A 19,709-nucleotide genomic window follows, 5' to 3' on the forward strand; every position below is an offset into this window, starting at 1 on the left:
TCAATAATTTAAGGCAAGGCAAGGCAATTTTATTTGTATAGCCCGTTTTTACCACCAGTTTGTCTCAAAGGGCTTTACATCCCATCATAACAACATCCTCTGTCCTTAGACCCTCACATCCACTGAGGAAAAACTCCATGGAAAACCCTTTTAACAGGGAAAACCAGGAGAAAGCTCAGGGTGAGCAACAGAGGAGGGATCATCACCCAGGACGGACAGACGGGACAGAGATGTTACAGACAAGAAAACTGTTTATATACTTTGTTTATGTCACAGAATGTGCGAAAATGTATAGATCACCCACGTTAATAGCATCATTGAGGATCCTTTACAGATAAACATTAACACGTAGGCGAGTAAATGAAAAACAGTTTTCTACATTCATGTTTCAATCTACATTTTGTAATAAACAAATTATAAGTATAATCTGATATGACCAAGACACCTAAAAACAAAAACACGGCAGTTTTCATCAATTTACCAGCCAGTGGGCAACACACATACATTGGAGTGAATGGGTTTTCTGGGCGCTTTTGCAATACCCATATCCTGCCACTAGGGGCACAAAACCCTTAAACCCTTAAACCCTTAAACCCTTAAACCCTTACCACAGGAGTCAATGGTTGTGTCATTACTCTCTTTTACACTGCTCTAGTTCAGACTTGCCCTAGGCGAGGATCGAACCTGCGGTCTCCCACACCGCAGGCGACGAAGCTAACCGCTTCCTCAGGCGGGTTAGCACTGTATTCTCCCAAAATGTTCGATAATTTATTAGAGGATTACATAATAAAAAAAAGAGACGAGGACAACGTTTCGAGGGTTTAGCTCTTCATCAGCTCAGTCAATTAGAGCAGGTGCTTTCAGGTGATCTTCTAATGGTTTCAGAAGATCCAGCCATGGGCGTGGATAAGACAGAAACACAGCTGGGTGGAAAGGTCACGAGGAATCCATAGTAAAAACAATACAAGGTCTATAAATATGAATTAAAAAAAGACACAGGTCGTCATATTCGATGAGAGTAAGATTGGTGTAGAAAAAAATATACAAAAAGATAAATAAATATAAGACGGCAAGAATAACTCATTTTATCCAAAGGGAAAATATATAAGGGGTTCCCTTTCCCTAAGAAATAAGGAGAATGATATATACCAAAAAGTTTTTAAACAAAGATATACATTTTAGCATTAGTTCTACAGATGAGTAATGAATTCATGATGATATCACAACCCAAATTATTCCAAGAAAACATATATAATGGAGTCTGGGGTATACCTTGAAAGAAAATATTATAAGCATTCTCCTTCCCTATGCACAGAGGGAAATAATATAATACAAAGAGTTATAATGTAGAACAGTTAAAACCAGGCTGAGGAAACATTCTGTCGACTCTGGTTTGTTTGTAACTGAGAGAATCTGTCCAGATGAAACCAACACGGAACGGGACGGGAAGGAAGTCGTTCATGTGGGATTGGGACAGGATGGGATTAGTTTAGTGGGAGTGGGATGGAACACTGCAAAAACTCTAAATCTTACCAAGAATATTAGTCTTATTTCTAGTCAAAACAAATCTAATTATAACTAAAATAAGTATATTTATACATATACATACATAGTTATACATAAAAAGCAGCTTGTTTTTAGACACTTTTTACTTCTTTCAAGCAGATTTTCACTTGAAATAAGTAGAAAAATCTGATAGTGGAGCAAGTTTTTCTTTCTTATTACAAACACAAAAAACTTGCTTTCACTGGCAGATTTTTCTACTTATTTCAAGTGAAAATAGGCTTGAAAGAAGTAAAAAGCGTCTAAAAACAAGTTAATTTTTAGGTGATGAGTCTTATTTTCCAAATCCACAACCTGTGTTTTAGACCCCATTCCCTCGTCCTTTTTTAAATCAGTTTCCAGGTTTTTAACTGATGATTTGCTCACCATTATAAACTGCTCTTTACAGACGGGTGTCTTTCCAACCTCACTAAAAACTGCAATAGTCAAACCTCTCCTGAAGAGAAATAACCTTGATCCTACAGTTCTCAGCAACTACAGACCCATCTCAAATCTGCCATTTTTAAGTAAGATTTTAGAAAAGCTTGTTTTTAATCAGTTGAATGATTTCTTAAACTCTCACAATGTTTTAGAGAAATATCAATCTGGTTTCCGAGCCAAACACAGTACAGAGACGGCATTAACTAAAGTTATCAATGACCTGAGGTGCAACATGGACACAAAGAAACTATCTGTCCTGGTCCTGCTGGACCTGAGTGCAGCATTCGACACAGTCGACCATGAAATTCTCCTCAACAGACTCCACACCCTCATTGGCCTTTATATACTAAACACAATAGTAACTCTCAGCGTAAATTACTTACAAATTAGGAGGTACAAAATACACTACAGCCTCTCTGGTACTGTTTTTAATTGGTTCAAAGACTATCTTACTGGCAGAAAATGTTTTATCAATATTGACGAATGCTCTTCTGAGAACTACGATTTTAACTGTGGTGTCCCCCAAGGCTCTATTTTAGCTCCAACTCTTTTTAACTTGTACATGCTGCCACTGGGGAATGTCATCAGGAGACATGGCATTAACTTCCACAGTTATGCTGACGATACACAACTTTACATAGCCGTGTCTCCTGATGACACTGGGCCAGTAGATGCCCTTTTAAAATGTATTTTAGATATCAAATCATGGATGGCAGCTAACTTTTTGCAGCTCAACCAGGACAAAACAGAAGTACTTGTAATCGGTCCTGAAGCACACAGAGAGAAACTAAATTTTAAACTCAAAGCCCTGTCTTTTAACACATCTGAGCACGTTAAAAACCTTGGTGTGATTTTAGATTCAAAACTGAGTTTTAACCTTCATGTTAAAAACATAACAAAGACTGGTTTTTATCATCTTAAGAATATTGCCAGAGTGCGGCCAATTTTATCACAAGCCAACACTGAGACATTAATGCATGCTTTTATCACTTGTAGAATTGACTACTGCAACGCTCTTCTCTCTGGTCTCTCTAAGAAAACCATCGCTCCACTCCAGCTACTGCAGAACTCAGCTGCACGAGTCTTAACGAGGACCAGACAGAGAGCACACATTACACCGATTCTAAGGTCTCTGCACTGGCTACCTGTCTGCTTCAGGATTGATTTTAAGATCCTTTTAATGGTTTTTAAAGCTCTTAATTGTCTCGGTCCCAGTTACCTATCTGAGTTGCTTTTAACATATGAACCCTCTAGAACTCTCAGGTCTTCAGGCAGCGGCCTTTTAATTATTCCAAAAGTTGCAAACAAAACATATGGTGAGGCCTCATTTTATCATTACGGCCCACGCCTATGGAACCGACTGCCTGAGGACTTGAGGAGGGCAGAGAATCTGGACATTTTTAAAAGCAAACTGAAGACCTACCTTTTTAGCCTTGCTTTCAACTGATTCGTACTATTTCTATTATTTTGAAACATGCATTTAATTTATCTTATTTTCTTATTTATTTGTTTACTATTATTATCTTTTTTATTCTATCTTAATTCACCCATTCTTTTCTCTATTTTATCCCACTACACCTGCTTATTCTTACCTAGTGTCCTTCTGGTCTTCTCTTCTTATCTATTTTACCTCATTTGATCTAGTATCTCTCTTATCCTCTCATTCTATCTATCTTATTTCATTTTACCTAGTGTCTTTCTCGTCTTCTCAATTTTACTTATTTTACTTCATTTTATCTAGTGTTTTCCCCACTGCAAATGAGTGAGTATTAGATAGCGTTTCCCCGACAAAATCCAATGTTCTAAAATGATTGTGTGAATGTGTATGTGTTTGCGAATCTATGTATGTCTCCCTAACATGTGTTCCCTATGTCTCCCAATATGTGTTCCCTTTATTGCTTGTTTTTAACATGTAAAGCACTTTGAGCTGCCATGGGCATGAAAAGTGCTATACAAATAAAGCCTGATTGATTGATTGATTGATTGATTATTTTAAGTGGAAAGAGATTAGTTTTGACTAGAAATGAGACATTTTGACAAGAAATAAGAGTTTTTGCAGTGAACGGGACTGAAGATCCAGTCCCGTGTGTCATCCTCAAGTCTGAACATCTGTGTGAACATCTGTCATCTGTCCTCAGAGCCATCTGATCCGTGTGTGTGTGTGTGTGTGTGTGTGTCTGTGTGTCTGTGTGTCTGTGTGTGTCTGTGTCTGTGTGTGTGTGTGTGTGTGTGTGTGTGTGTGTGTGTGTGTGTGTGTGTGTGTGTGTGTGTGTGTGTGTGTGTGTGTGTGTGTGTGTGTGTGTGTGTGTGTGTGTGTGTGTGTGTGTGTGTCAGCTCCAGGGAGTGGGCGGCCGTGGCTCCGGAGCAGCGCAGCAGACTGGACCACCGCGCTGATGACGGAGAGTTCTGGTGAGGTCAAGGGTCAAGGTCCAAGAGTCTTTATTATCACCGAGGGGCAATTTGTTTCACAGCGAGTAGCAAACAAACCTTCTGACAAAAAATGTAAAAAAAATCTATGTCCCAAATTTTATTTCATTTTTTTTAAATATGAGATTTGCATAGAAAATGACCTTCCATACCTGCTGTATCTAATTTGATACACACATTTTCAAAACAGTTCTACTATAAAATAAGTTATGAAATATTAAGTAGTTTTACTTTCCATCAATGCAGTAACTATTCCTATTGAAGTTTCAGTTTAAAAAAGTAAGTTTTTCTTACATTATCTTTTTCAAAATTGGCAATAATATCAGTGTGAAGCCTGCTGGTGCATAAACAACTAACTGCCCCCTGGTGGTTTGTCTGGTCATTACAGGTTTTTCACAGTGAGGATGTAGAGGTCTGAAAAACTCATGGATTTTCATGTATCAAATTTGATACAAATGGCGACATAGGGTTAAAGGGATAGTTCAACATTTTGTCAAATTGGCCCATCACCATAATCCCTATAGTCATAGCAGTAGGTTCGTTACCTTTAATTGTCGGTGCAAGCTGTTTTTAGAACGGCGGAGGGAAATACAGAGACTGTTGATGAAAAACTGTCCCTGAAGGCAACGTGCATCAGAGGTTTTACATGAATTCAAGTCAAGTAGTCAAGTAATTTTTATTTGTCCCAACTTGGGCAATTTGATTGCAGTAGGTGTAGAAAAATTAAAAACATTACTATACATGCAATCGTCACACATACAACAGATCACAGCTATCACATAAACAACAACAGGCAGTTCAAGTGAGTGTCAGCCACAGTGAGGAATCACCAACATCAACATCAACATCAACATCATCATCATCATCATCATCATCATCGTCACCACCACCATCATCATCATCATCATCACAACATCACAACATCATCGACCCTGTTCCAACAGGTTGAGTATCCTAATAGAGGAGGGGATGAATGAATGTTTGTACCTGTTCTTCTTCACCTTAGGGGCAGAATTTCCCTCTACAACAACTCTGTGTGGTAACGTTGTGTTATTATCTCATAGCGTGGTGAATGTGCAGCTCACAACTTGTCCACCAGAGCGTTGTGGAGTTGTTGGATTGTGTATTTGATGAGTTTGATGAGGGAAACCAAGAAATCCCATAATGAGCCTCCGTAGCGTAGCTCTGAGCAGCTCACGGCTCTGCTCCGCCGTTCTTAAAATAGCTTGCACCGACAATTAAAGGTAACGAACCTACTGCTATGACTATAGGGATTATGGTGATGGGCCAGTTTGACTAAATGTTGTCAGAGGTCAGAGGTCATCTTCTCTCTCCTCTCTGCAGGATGTCCTACAGAGACTTCCTGCGTCAGTTTTCCCGCCTGGACATCTGCAACCTGACGCCCGACACGCTGACGACCAATCAGGTGGCTCGCTGGAACTACACGCAGTTCGACGGCGCGTGGAGAGTTGGCGCCACCGCCGGCGGCTGCAGGAACTACGCCGGTAGTGATGTCACCGTGAGGTCGTCATGACAACAGCTGTGTGTAGTCGACAGCTGTGTGATGACGAGTGGTTGTCTCTATCTCTCTCTCTGCAGCCACGTTCTGCTCCAACACGCAGTTCTTCATCCGATTGGACGACGTGGACGACGAGCCTGACGACGGCCAGGACGGCTGCACCGCTCTGATTGGTCTGATGCAGCGGGACGCACGGCGGGAGAGACGCTTCGGACGAGACCTCAACACCGTGGGGTTCGCCATCTACCAGGTCCACACACACAGAGACACACACACTAAAACACACACTAAAACACACACACACACACACACACACACACACACACACACACACACACACACACACACACACACACACACACACTCAAACACACACACACACACACACATAAACACACACACACACACACACACAGCAGTGGTGTAGTCTATGTGATACTCAGTATACCCAGTACAACTAAACTCTCTAACTAAAGTAAATGTCAGTGGTTTCAGAGTGGAGGGTTGACAGGGTTCAAGGGTTCCACTACTTTTTATTCACATTTTACCACTTTTTACTAGAATTGTTTGGCTTTTTTCTTTTCTTTTCTTTTCTTTTCTTTTCTTTTGAAATTTTACCACTTTTCTTAGATTTTTTTTGAGAAATTTTACCAGTTTCTTCTCAATTCTTCTTTTCTACTTTTTACTATTTGTTTTTAAAGAAATTGTACCCCTTTTTGTATTATTGTTTGCCCCCCCCACCTTTTTTTGAGAAATGTTACCACATTTTACTATAATTCTTGAGTAATTTTACCAGTTTCTTCTCAATTAAAAAAAAAAAACTTTTTATGAAAAAAATGTATCCCAATGGAAATATGGGGTGAAGGAGATCATTTAATTAGAGAGACAACACAAGTGTTGGTTAAATGGGAGAAGGATTTTGCTAGTTTATTTGAAAATGACGCGGAAGGATTTGAAGAAGGATTCCTACAAGATATGTGTTTATTAAAAGGTAGTCTGGAAAAAGACATGCTAGAAGTTAATTTTCAAAGTAATAGTGAGCTTAATGTGGAGATTGATATGGGGGAAGTGGGGAAGGCTATTGATAAGGCAAAGGCAGGCAAAGCTACAGGTATAGATGATTTACCAAATGAATTGTTGAAATCACCTAAGTTAGCTCAAATTTTGTTTAATTTATTTTATCACTGTTTTGAACATAGCATAATACCATCAGTTTGGCTTAAGTCCATCATAAGCCCCATACCAAAATCACAGAAAACAGACCCCAGAGTCCCACTTAATTATAGGGGGATTAGTCTAATGAGCACAGTCTATAAATTATATTCATCTTTACTCAATGAGAGATTAATGGAATATTTGGAAAGAGAACAATTATTGGTAAAGGAGCAGAATGGGTTCCGTAAAGCCAGAGCTTGTATTGATCATATTTATATAGTATGTACTATTGTAAGGAATAGACTTAAGGAAAACAAATCAACATATGCATGTTTCATTGACTTTCAGAAAGCCTTTGATTTCATCAACAGAGACCTCCTTGCATATAGACTGGCTAAAATAGGGATAGATGGGAAGTTCTATCAGGCCATTTGCTCTCTCTACAGTGCACCCCAGGCCTGTGTGAAGGTAAACAACACCTATACCAACTGGTTCCCCACACTATTAGGAGTCAAGCAAGGAGATGCACTGTCTCCTACTTTATTTGCTGTGTACATTAACGATCTAGCCAAGCAAATCAAACATCTGCATTGTGGAGTAAAATGTGGAGGAGAGGAAGTTAGTATTTTATTATATGCGGATGACATTATTTTGATGGCAGAAACAGAGGTTGATTTACAAAGAATGTTGACATGTTTCCAATTTCATTTTGGAGAGTCAAAATTGAATTATTCAAGAAGCTACAAATATTTGGGTCTCTATTTGGATGAACATATGACTTTCATGAAGGGATCATCGCTACTGGCTGAGTCAGCAAATCGGGCACTAAGGGGTGTTATAGCTAAAATAAAGACTCTGAGGGATGTTGGGTACTCCACCTACTCCAAATTATATCAGAGTTGTGTGTGTCCAGTGTTAGATTATGTAGTAGGAGTATGGGGATTCAAACAGTACCCTAAATGTGAGGCTGTGCAAAACAGAGCCATGCGGTATTTTCTTGGCGTACATAAATTCACACCAACACTAGCCGTTATGGGAGATACGGGCTGAACCCACTGAGGTACGGTGGAGTGTATATATGGTGCGTTTATGGAATAGGATACTAGGATTAAATCGTAACAGGATTGCAAGAAAAATCTTTGAGTGGGACACTCTGACCAATGGGGCATGGGATAGGGACATATATGACATCTTGCTGAGAGCTGGATATGAAGACCATTATTATAACAAAGAGAAAGTTGAGATTAACGTATTAAAAGAAATTATTTTTCAACAAAGTAAAGATAGATGGGCATTAGATATCTGGGGTAAACCAAAGCTGCGTACTTACTGTGAAATAAAACAGGTATTGGGCCCAGAAAACTATGTTTTGTATAATTTGTCTAAAAAGAAAAGATCCCTGTGTGCTCAATTGAGAGCTGGTATTCTTGGTCTTCATATCGAGACAGGCAGATATGTTGGCACAGCAGAAGATGATAGAATTTGTAACTTATGTGACATCCGAGAGGTGGAGAATGAAATGCATTTTGTGTTCTACTGTCCTTTCTATGACTCTATAAGACAAAAATTATTTAGTAAAGTAGATCCAAATAATGAATTTGTGTGGTTGGACGATGCTGAGAAGCTAAAACTTCTTTTTTATTTGAATATTTTTGCATTTTCTTTGTTTCTTGAAGAGGCTTGGGCAACGAGACGAAGAGCGATATATAGTTGAGTACTGAAAGTAATCTTCAATTGTTTATTTATGTCACACCTGTGTGGCAGGTAACACCAACAGGAAGGACTGTCTAGTTTTTGTTTTTTTTGTATTTGTTATTGTGTCTTGTAATCCCATATGGGATGGGCCACAGTGGTGGCATGACAAGAAAATAAAATATTCATTCATTCATTCATTCATTCATTCATTCATTCATTTTACTATTTACTATACTATTTTTACTTTTACCACTTTTTTTTAATTATTGTTTGACCACTTTTCCTAGAATTTTTACCAGTTTCTTATTTTTTTGAGAAATCTTACCAGATTTTTCAAAAAAATTTACCACTTTTCCTAGAATTTCTTTGAGAAATTTTACCAGTTTCTTCTAAAATATTTAAAACTTTTTTTTTTTTTTTTTTTTTTAGAAATGTTACCACTTTTTCTGAGAAATGTTACCAGATTTTTCTTAAAAAAAAAGAAGAAGAAGAAGAAAGAAATTGCTAAATTTTACCACTTTTTTCAAAAAAAGTTTTAAACTTTTTTGTTTATTTTTTTGGGGGAGAATTTTTACCACTTTTTTTTCTAGAAATGTTTCAACTTTTTGTGAGAAATTGTACCACTTTTTCCCCAGAAGTTTCTCTATAATCTTTCAAAAATGTAGCTACGCCTAATTTAAACGTACATTGATTGTTTGTGTATTTCTGGTGTTTTGTGCAATGGGGGTCCGTGGTCTAATTTGTGTCAGTTTGATATAAAACAGTTAGAGAACCAGTGTCAATGTGATACAAGTATGAACAGTTTACCACCTAGAAAGTAGTTTACCCACTACAACACATTAGACTACACCACTGGTTGCTAGGTAACAGCTTTAACATTAGACTACACCGCTGCTACAACACATCCAACAGTTTGATGATTGATCAGTTATTGATTAGTAACCTTCTTCCTGTGATGTGGTTGTGGTTTCAGGTCCCTGATGAGGTGAGATGCTTCACAGCAACACATGGTCAGTAGCTCAGAGCTCAGAGCTCAGACCGGTCCCAGCCAGACTGCTGAGCCTCTTCCTCTTCCTCCTCTCCTCTCCTCTCCTCCTGTGGTCAGTTTAAAGGTCGCAGCAACGTGCACCTCGGGCCTGACGTGCTGCTGCAGGCGCCGGCCGTGGCTCGAAGCCCGACCTTCGTCAACCTGAGGGAGGTCACCGGCCGCTTCAAGCTGCCGCCCGGAGAATACGTCATCGTCCCGTCCACCTTCGAACCGCACCGCAAAGGAAGCTTCGTCCTGAGGGTGTTCACCGAGAAGGAGGCACAGAGCAGGTCTGTACTGGTTTATACTGGTTTATACTGGTCTATACTGGTCTATACGGGTCTATACTGGTTTATACTGGTCTATACTGGTCTATACGGGTCTATACTGGTCTATACTGGTCTATACTGGTCTATGCTGGTCTATACTGGTCCACCTTCGAGCCGCACCGCAAAGGAAGCTTCGTCCTGAGGGTGTTCACCGAGAAGGAGGCGCAGAGCAGGTTAGAGACCGGTTTATACTGGTTTATACTGGTTTATACTGGTCTGTACTGGTCTATACTGGTCTATACTGGTCTATACTGGTTTATACTGGTTTATACTGGTTTATACTGGTTTATACTAGTCTATACTGGTCTATACTGGTTTATACTGGTTTATACTGGTTTATACTAGTCTATACTGGTCTATACTGGTCTATACTGGTTTATACTGGTCTATACTGGTCTATACTGGTCTGTACTGGTCTATACTGGTTTATACTGGTTTATACTGGTTTATACTGGTTTATACTAGTCTATACTGGTCTATACTGGTTTATACTGGTTTATACTGGTTTATACTAGTCTATACTGGTCTATACTGGTCTATACTGGTTTATACTAGTCTATACTGGTCTATACTGGTCTGTACTGGTCTATACTGGTCTATACTGGTCTATACTGGTTTATACTGGTTTATACTGGTTTATACTAGTCTATACTGGTCTATACTGGTTTATACTGGTTTATACTGGTTTATACTAGTCTATACTGGTCTGTACTGGTTTATACTGGTTTATACTGGTGTATACTGGTTTATACTAGTTTATACTGGTTTATACTAGTCTATACTGGTCTGTACTGGTCCATACTGGTCCACCTTCGAGCCGCACCGCAAAGGAAGCTTCGTCCTGAGGGTGTTCACCGAGAAGGAGGCTCAGAGCAGGTCTGTACTGGTCTATACTGGTCTATACTGGTCTATACTGGTCTATACTGGTCTATACTGGTTTATACTGGTCTATACTGGTCTATACTGGTTTATACTGGTCTATACTGGTCTATACTGGTCTGACTGGTCCACCTTCGAGCCGCACCGCAAAGGAAGCTTCGTCCTGAGGGTGTTCACCGAGAAGGAGGCTCAGAGCAGGTCTGAGACCGGTTTATACTGGTTTATACTGGTTTATACTGGTTTATACTAGTCTATACTGGTCTATACTGGTTTATACTGGTTTATACTGGTTTATACTAGTCTATACTGGTCTGTACTGGTTTATACTGGTTTATACTGGTGTATACTGGTTTATACTAGTTTATACTGGTTTATACTAGTCTATACTGGTTTATACTGGTGTATACTGGTTTATACTAGTTTATACTGGTTTATACTAGTTTATACTGGTTTATACTAGTCTATACTGGTCTGTACTGGTCCATACTGGTCCACCTTCGAGCCGCACCGCAAAGGAAGCTTCGTCCTGAGGGTGTTCACCGAGAAGGAGGCTCAGAGCAGGTCTGTACTGGTTTATACTGGTCTATACTGGTCTATACTGGTCTATACTGGTCTATACTGGTCTATACTGGTTTATACTGGTCTATACTGGTCTATACTGGTTTATACTGGTCTATACTGGTCTATACTGGTCTGACTGGTCCACCTTCGAGCCGCACCGCAAAGGAAGCTTCGTCCTGAGGGTGTTCACCGAGAAGGAGGCTCAGAGCAGGTTAGAGACCGGTTTATACTGGTTTATACTGGTTTATACTGGTCTATACTGGTTTATACTGGTCTATACTGGTTTATACTGGTTTATACTGGTCCGCCTTCGAGCCGCACCGCAAAGGAAGCTTCGTCCTGAGGGTGTTCACCGAGAAGGAGGCGCAAAGCAGGTTAGAGACTGGTTTATACTGGTTTATACTGGTCTATACTGGTCTATACTGGTCTATACTGGTCTATACTGGTCTATGCTGGTCTATACTGGTCCACCTTCGAGCCGCACCGCAAAGGAAGCTTCGTCCTGAGGGTGTTCACCGAGAAGGAGGCTCAGAGCAGGTCTATACTGGTTTATACTGGTTTATACTGGTCTAAACTGGTCTATACTGGTCTATACTGGTCTATACTGGTTTATACTGGTCTATACTGGTCTATACTGGTCTATGCTGGTCTATACTGGTCCACCTTCGAGCCGCACCGCAAAGGAAGCTTCGTCCTGAGGGTGTTCACCGAGAAGGAGGCGCAGAGCAGGTCTGTACTGGTTTATACTGGTTTATACTGGTCTGTACTGGTTTATACTGGTCTATACTGGTTTATACTGGTCTATACTGGTCTATACTGGTCTATACTGGTCTATGCTGGTCTATACTGGTCCACCTTCGAGCCGCACCGCAAAGGAAGCTTCGTCCTGAGGGTGTTCACCGAGAAGGAGGCTCAGAGCAGGTCTGTACTGGTTTATACTGGTCTATACTGGTCTATACTGGTCTATACTGGTTTATACTGGTCTATACTGGTCTATACTGGTCCATACTGGTTTATACTGATCTATACTGGTCTATACTGGTCTATACTGGTCTATACTGGTCCACCTTCGAGCCGCACCGCAAAGGAAGCTTCGTCCTGAGGGTGTTCACCGAGAAGGAGGCTCAGAGCAGGTCTATACTGGTTTATACTGGTCTATAGCGACTGGTCTGACTGGTCTATACTGGTCTATACTGGTTTATACTGGTCTATACTGGTCTATACTGGTCTATGCTGGTCTATACTGGTCCACCTTCGAGCCGCACCGCAAAGGAAGCTTCGTCCTGAGGGTGTTCACCGAGAAGGAGGCGCAGAGCAGGTTAGAGACCGGTTTATACTGGTTTATACTGGTCCATACTGGTCTATACTGGTCTGTACTGGTTTATACTGGTTTATACTGGTTTATACTGGTCTCGTCTGACTGGTCCACCTTCGAGCCGCACCGCAAAGGAAGCTTTGTCCTGAGGGTGTTTACCGAGAAGGAGGCTCAGAGCAGGTCTGTACTGGTCTATACTGGTTTATACTGGTCTATACTGGTTTATACTGGTCTATACTGGTCTATACTGGTCTATACTGGTCCATACTGATTTATACTGGTCTATACTGGTTTATACTGGTCTATACTGGTTTATACTGGTCTATACTGGTCTATACTGGTCTATACTGGTCTATACTGGTCTATACTGGTCTATACTGCTCTATACTGGTCTATACTGGTCTATACTGGTCCACCTTCGAGCCGCACCGCAAAGGAAGCTTCGTCCTGAGGGTGTTCACAGAGAAGGAGGCGCAGAGCAGGTCTGTACTGGTTTATACTGGTTTATACTGGTTTATACTGGTCTATACTGGTCTATACTGCTCCATACTGGTTTATACTGGTCTATACTGGTCCATACTGGTCTATACTGGTCTGTACTGGTCTAGACTGGTTTATACTGGTCTGTACTGGTCTAGACTGGTCTATACTGGTCTGTATTGGTCTAGACTGGTTTATACTGGTCTGTACTGGTCTAGACTGGTCTATACTGGTCTGTACTGGTCTAGACTGGTCTATACTGGTCTGTATTGGTCTAGACTGGTTTATACTGGTCTATACTGGTCTAGACTGGTCTATACTGGTCTGTACTGGTCTAGACTGGTTTATACTGGTCCGTACTGGTCTGTACTGGTCTATACTGGTCTGTACTGGTTTATACTGGTCCACCTTCGAGCCGCACCGCAAAGGAAGCTTCGTCCTGAGGGTGTTCACCGAGAAGGAGGCTCAGAGCAGGTCAGAGACTGGTTTATACTGGTTTATACTGGTCTATACTGGTCTATACTGGTTTATACTGGTCTATACTGGTCCATACTGGTCTATACTGGTCCACCTTTGAGCCGCACCGCAAAGGAAGCTTGTTCACCGAGAAGGAGGCGCAGAGCAGGTCTGTACTGGTTTATACTGGTTTATACTGGTATATACTGGTCTATACTGGTTTATACTGGTCTATACTGGTCTATACTGGTTTATATTGGTTTATACTGGTCTATACTGGTCCATACTGGTCCAACTTCGAGCCGCACCGCAAAGGAAGCTTCGTCCTGAGGGTGTTCACCGAGAAGGAGGCGCAGAGCAGGTCTATACTGGTTTATACTGGTTTATACTGGTCTATACTGGTCTATACTGGTTTATACTGGTCTATACTGGTCTATACTGGTCTGTACATGACTATACTGGTCCAGACTGGTCTATACTAGTCTATACTGGTCCATACTGGTCTACACTGGTCTATACTGGTCCATACTGGTCTGTACAGGACTATACTGGTCTTACAGGTCTATACTGGTTGTTTCTGCTGGTTGTGACTTTGTCCTGTTGTTTCAGTCCGATGGAGGAGGACGTGAGCGCCGACATCCCAGAGGTCAGTGGCCCTGAAACTCACACTGCTACTGGTTTAACTGGTTTAACTGGTTGGTTTAACTGGTTTTAACTGGTTTAACTGGTTTCTGTGGTTCTGGTTGCAGCCTGCTGTGGTGCCCGACGATGTGGATCCTCACTTCAGACGTCTGTTCCTCCAGATCGCCGGAAACGTAAAGAACCATGTTTTTTATTGCTTCTTCATATCTGTAGTCAAAGGTGAGGGAGGGGTTCAGGTGCACACTAAAAACTCCTGGGTTCTTTCTTTAGCCCAAATTCTAGGTTACTTGTGTTGGGTAAAATGATGAGGTAACACTTTACAATAAGGGTCCCTTAATTAACGTTAGTTAGTACATTATTAAGCATTAATTAACTGTTTACAGATATATTATCAATCATTATTATGTATTATTTAGGATTAGGAAACACATTAATGAATGTAGCCTATTAGTAAGCAGTTAATTAATGTTAACTACTCAAAGTTAGTTAATAAATTATTAAGTAATAATAAAAGTTGAATAATGTAAATTGTTATCATTATGTATGCATTACTCAGCATTAATTAACACATTAGTTTATATATTAATGCTTAATAATGTATTAACTAATGTTAATTAAGGGACCCTTATTGTAAAGTGTTACCGATGAGGATTATTTATCAGAGAGTAACATATTTTCTGGGTTATAGAGCTACTATTTAAACCCAGTTATTGGGTTGTTCGGATTATACTGTATACCATTTCTGGGTTATTTTTTTAAAGCGGTCCATTTTCTGGGTTAAAAACACATTTATAATATGAACAACCACATGCCCAGTGTTTGCCTGCCTGTTTTTTTGTAGTTGATCCCTTTTTTAACCTAGGAGTTTTTAGTGTGTTTGATGTTCTCAGGTGTGGTGTTATCAGGTGCACACTAAAAAGTCCTGGGTTCTTTCTTTAACCCAAATTCTGGGTTACTTGTGTTGGGTAAAAATTATGGGTTATTTCTCGGAGAGTAACATATTTTTGGGGTTATAAAGCTAATATTTAAACCCAGTTATTGGGTTATATATGTATACCATTTCTGGGTTAGTTTTTAAAGCGTTCTGGGATTTAAACACATTTATAATATGAACAATCACATGTCCAGTGTTTGCCTGCCTGTTTTTTTGTAGTTGGTCCCTTTTTAACACATGAGTTTTTAGTGTGTGTGATGTTCTGAGGTGTGGTGTTATCAGGTGTGTGGTTCTCAGGTGTGTCTCTCTGTGTCCACAGGACTCTGAGATCTCGGCCTTTGAGCTGCAGCAGATCCTGGACAGAGTGATTGCTCAGAGTGAGAACAGTTTGACCTTTGGTCTCCTTCAGATACTGCATGGTGTTACCCTAATGAAGAGAAGTTAATGTGTGTGTGTGTGTGTGTGTGTGTGTGTGTGTGTGTGTGTGTGTGTGTGTGTGTGTGTGTGTGTGTGTGTGTGTGTGTGTGTGTGTGTGTGTGTGTGTGTGTTGCAGGGTCGGAGGTGAAGACCGACGGCTTCACTCTTCAGACCTGCCGCAGCATCATCAGTCTGCTGGACGTATCCTTGTGTTGTCAATCGATCAGATCAATGAGGCAGAGGAACGAGAGGCAACGAGTGTCTGATCGACTGCCAATAAACATATTAATCAATATGTAAATGATTTTGGTCAACTTGTAGAAGGGATAGTTCAACATTTTGACAAATTGGCCCATCACCATAATCCCTATAGTCATAGCAGTAGGTTCGTTACCTTTAATTGTCGGTGCAAGCTGTTTTTTGAACGGCGGAGCAGAGCCGTGAGCTGCTCAGAGCTACGCTACGGAGGCTCATTATGGGATTTCTTGGTTTCCCTCATCAAACTCATCAAATACACAATCCAACAACTCCACAACGCTCTGGTGGACAAGTTGTGAGCTGCACATTCACCACGCTATGAGATAATAACACAACGTTACCACACAGAGTTGTTTTAGAGGGAAATTCATGTAAAACCACTGATGCACGTTGCCTTCAGGGACAGTTTTTCATCAACAGTCTCTGTATTTCCCTCTAAAACAACTCTGTGTGGTAACGTTGTGTTATTATCTCATAGCGTGGTGAATGTGCAGCTCACAACTTGTCCACCAGAGCGTTGTGGAGTTAAACGAAAGGTAACGAACCTACTGCTATGACTATAGGGGTTATGGCAATGGGCCAATTTGGCAAAATGTTGAACTATCCCTTTAAGTGTAGACCAGGTGGACCTTTAACTGGAGCTCAGGTGGACGGCAGTGCTAAACTGGGCCTGGTGGAGTTCCACAGCCTGTGGATGAAGATGCAGAGATACCTGGTGAGGGTTAAACCAGCTGTTGTTAAACACCTCATGAAGATCAAAGACAAACAGATTCACAGAGAGAAACATGTAAAACCAGACGGTCCTCAAACACATCACCTGGATTTATCTTCTTGTTCCTCTGGTTGCAGGAGATCTTCAGGAGCCACGACTCTGACGGTTCTGGTACCATGAGCAGCCACGAGATGAGAGCAGCTCTGTCTGAGGCCGGTGAGTTTAACTGGTCCACTCAGGAGGTTCTGGTTCTGGTTGAAAGGTTCTGTAGGTCTTCAGGAGGTCCCGCAGGTTCCTCAGGTCCATAAAGGAGAATTCCGGTCATTTTTGACCCCTAAATCGTTGTCCTGATGGTCACCCAGTGTTGGTTGGAGCAGAAAACGCGACTAAAACCGAGTTACATGGCTACCCGGCGCTAGGGATAGCCACAACGCTAACCCATGGGGGCAATTCTTTCAACCACAACAAACACTTTGTCCTTGTTGTGATGATTTATTTACTAAAATAAACGGTGAAGCAGTGCAGTGGTGATGTCCAAAATATCTCTGACTGTTTATTTTAGTAAAGAAATCATCACAACAAGGACAAAGTGTTAGTTTCTCTCTGTGATGGGATAGTAATGTCTTTCTGGGATGTTTCAGAGTCGGGCTATCTGAGGTGAGTGGCTACATGCAGAAACACAAAGTTTATACTGTTTCTACTCTACACTATCTGAGCGTTGTGGCTATCCCTAGCGCCAGGTAGCCATGGTAACTCTCTGGTTTGCCTGCATCAATTTTAGTCACGTTTTTTGCTCCGACCAACACTGGGTGACCATCAGGACAACGATTTAGGGGTCAAAAATGACCGGAATCCTCCTTTAACAGAAGATGGTAGAAGTTCTGTTGTTCACCTGAAGCTGTTTACATCATCAGAGCCAGTGTGACATCATCAGTTACCACGACAACCCCACAACCGGATGCAGCTGGTTCTGAGCAAAGTGTTCCACCTGGTGGACGATGAGTGTTACTGCAGCCTGAAGCTGTGTGTGTGTGTGTGTGTGTGTGTGTGTGTGTGTGTGTGTGTGTGTGTGTGTGTGTGTGTGTGTGTGTGTGTGTGTGTGTGTGTGTGTGTGTGTGTGTGTGTGTGCAGGTTTCCATGTGAACAGCTCTGTCATCCAGGAAGTTGTGACTCGTTTCTCTGACGTGAGTTTTGCCGTCGACTTCGACTGTTTCGTCGGCTGTTTGGTCCGACTGGAGCTGCTCTTCAGTGAGTCATTCATCCATTCATCCACTCATCCATTCATCCACTCATCCATTCATCCATTCATCCATTCATCCATTCATCCATTCATCCACTCATCCATTCATCCACTCATCCATTCATCCACTCATCCATTCATCCACTCATCCATTCATCCATTCATCCATTCATCCATTCATACTTTGATCCATTGATCCATTCATCCATTCATCCACTCATCCAATGATCCATCGATTAAACGTCCTCTGTTCTCCACAGGGATGTTCAAGACTCTGGACAAGAAGAACCAGGGGAAGATCGAGCTGGACCTGCAGCAGGTAAAACTGTGTGCAATGTGCAATATGTGTTATATTATGGGATGTGTGCAGTGCTGTTATGTCTTGTGTGCTGGATTGATATGGCTGAGGTGTATTTTTGTTTTTTTGTTTTGTTTTTGTCATTGTGACCATCAAGGTATTTATGGAGCAGCTACAGAGTCCAAGACAAATTTAACTGAACGGGACAATAAAGTTTATCGTATCGTATCGTATCGTAACTCCAGTCCTGAACCGGTCTCACTGGTCCTGGTCCTGGTCCTGGTCTGGACTGACGGGGCGGCAGAGGCTCAGGTGGTAGAGCGGGTCGTCCAATGATCAGAGGGTTGGCGGTTTGAATCCCGCTCTGTCCCAGTTGCTGCCGTAGTGTCCTTACCCACCTTGCTGCTGATGGGTGGTGGTAGCTCCTTACATGGCAGCTTCCTCCATCAGTGTGTGAATGTGTGAATGCGACGTAAAGCGCTTTGGGTCTCGTTGCAGGTAAAGCGCTACATAAATAGCCTACATACAGTATATAAATATATCTGTATTTATAAACGGTCTATATATAAATACAGACCGTCCTTCACCGGTCTGATGACATCATCACAGCTCTTCTTCTTCTCCTCTCGTTGCAGTGGCTGTGTCTGGCCATCTGAGCACCACCACCTCCTCCTGGTGCATGATGGGAGTTCTCACCACCTGCTGCTCCTGGTGCATGCTGGGAGTTCTCAACCTGCAGATCAGAAATAAAATAAAGTTGTTTGTTTCTCTGATGTCGACTGAGTCTCTGGCTTTTATTGTGAAAGTTTTAACTACTTGAACTGCTCAGCTTGCTCTTAAACTGCCCCTCGGGGATAAATAAAGTTTTTTGAATTGAATAGTTTTGATCAGTGAGTAATGACATTAATGAATGAACAGCCTAAAGGTGATGAGGAGGAGGAGGAGGAAGAGGAGGAGTGGTGGCCACGGTAACGGAGGTGAACACTAACACAGTCGGTGTGTGTGTGTGTGTGTGTGTGTGAGCTCGGCGGCGACACACCCTTCCTGCTTCTTCTTGTTCCCAGGATTCAACAACACAACACAGGAAGTCACACAACACCACGGAACTTCAAAATAAAAGCACTGATGTGTTGAAGCAGCTTCATCAGGAGGAAGATAGATAGATAGATAGATAGATAGATAGATAGATAGATAGATAGATAGATAGATAGATAGATAGATAGATAGATAGATAGTAGATAGATAGATAGATAGATAGATAGATAGATAGATAGATAGATAGATAGATAGATAGATAGATAGATAGATAGATAGATAGATAGATAGATAGAACGATAGATAGATGGATAGATAGATAGAACGATAGATAGATAGATAGATAG

General features: G+C 41.3%; 1 protein-coding gene across 1 annotated transcript in view; it reads left to right on the forward strand.

Annotated features, from left to right (window-relative positions):
• The window catches only part of capn8 (calpain 8), a gene marked incomplete at both ends in the record, with an annotated part of 32,302 nt that extends 13,319 nt beyond the window's left edge, over nt 1-18,983 (forward strand). Inside the window, 14 exons of the mRNA XM_083982497.1 lie at nt 4,318-4,392; nt 5,755-5,915; nt 6,010-6,179; nt 9,753-9,764; nt 9,885-10,096; nt 14,436-14,472; nt 14,576-14,641; nt 15,722-15,779; nt 15,956-16,020; nt 16,724-16,792; nt 16,927-17,005; nt 17,921-18,037; nt 18,290-18,348; nt 18,963-18,983. Of these exons, the coding sequence (XP_083838623.1) occupies nt 4,318-4,392; nt 5,755-5,915; nt 6,010-6,179; nt 9,753-9,764; nt 9,885-10,096; nt 14,436-14,472; nt 14,576-14,641; nt 15,722-15,779; nt 15,956-16,020; nt 16,724-16,792; nt 16,927-17,005; nt 17,921-18,037; nt 18,290-18,348; nt 18,963-18,983 (1,201 nt within the window). The remainder of the gene's footprint in view (nt 1-4,317; nt 4,393-5,754; nt 5,916-6,009; nt 6,180-9,752; nt 9,765-9,884; nt 10,097-14,435; nt 14,473-14,575; nt 14,642-15,721; nt 15,780-15,955; nt 16,021-16,723; nt 16,793-16,926; nt 17,006-17,920; nt 18,038-18,289; nt 18,349-18,962) is intronic.
• Between the last annotated feature and the right edge of the window lie 726 nt (nt 18,984-19,709).

Source organism: Trachurus trachurus, assembly GCF_905171665.1.
Source record: "Trachurus trachurus genome assembly, chromosome: 1".
Lineage (NCBI taxonomy): Eukaryota > Metazoa > Chordata > Actinopteri > Carangiformes > Carangidae > Trachurus > Trachurus trachurus.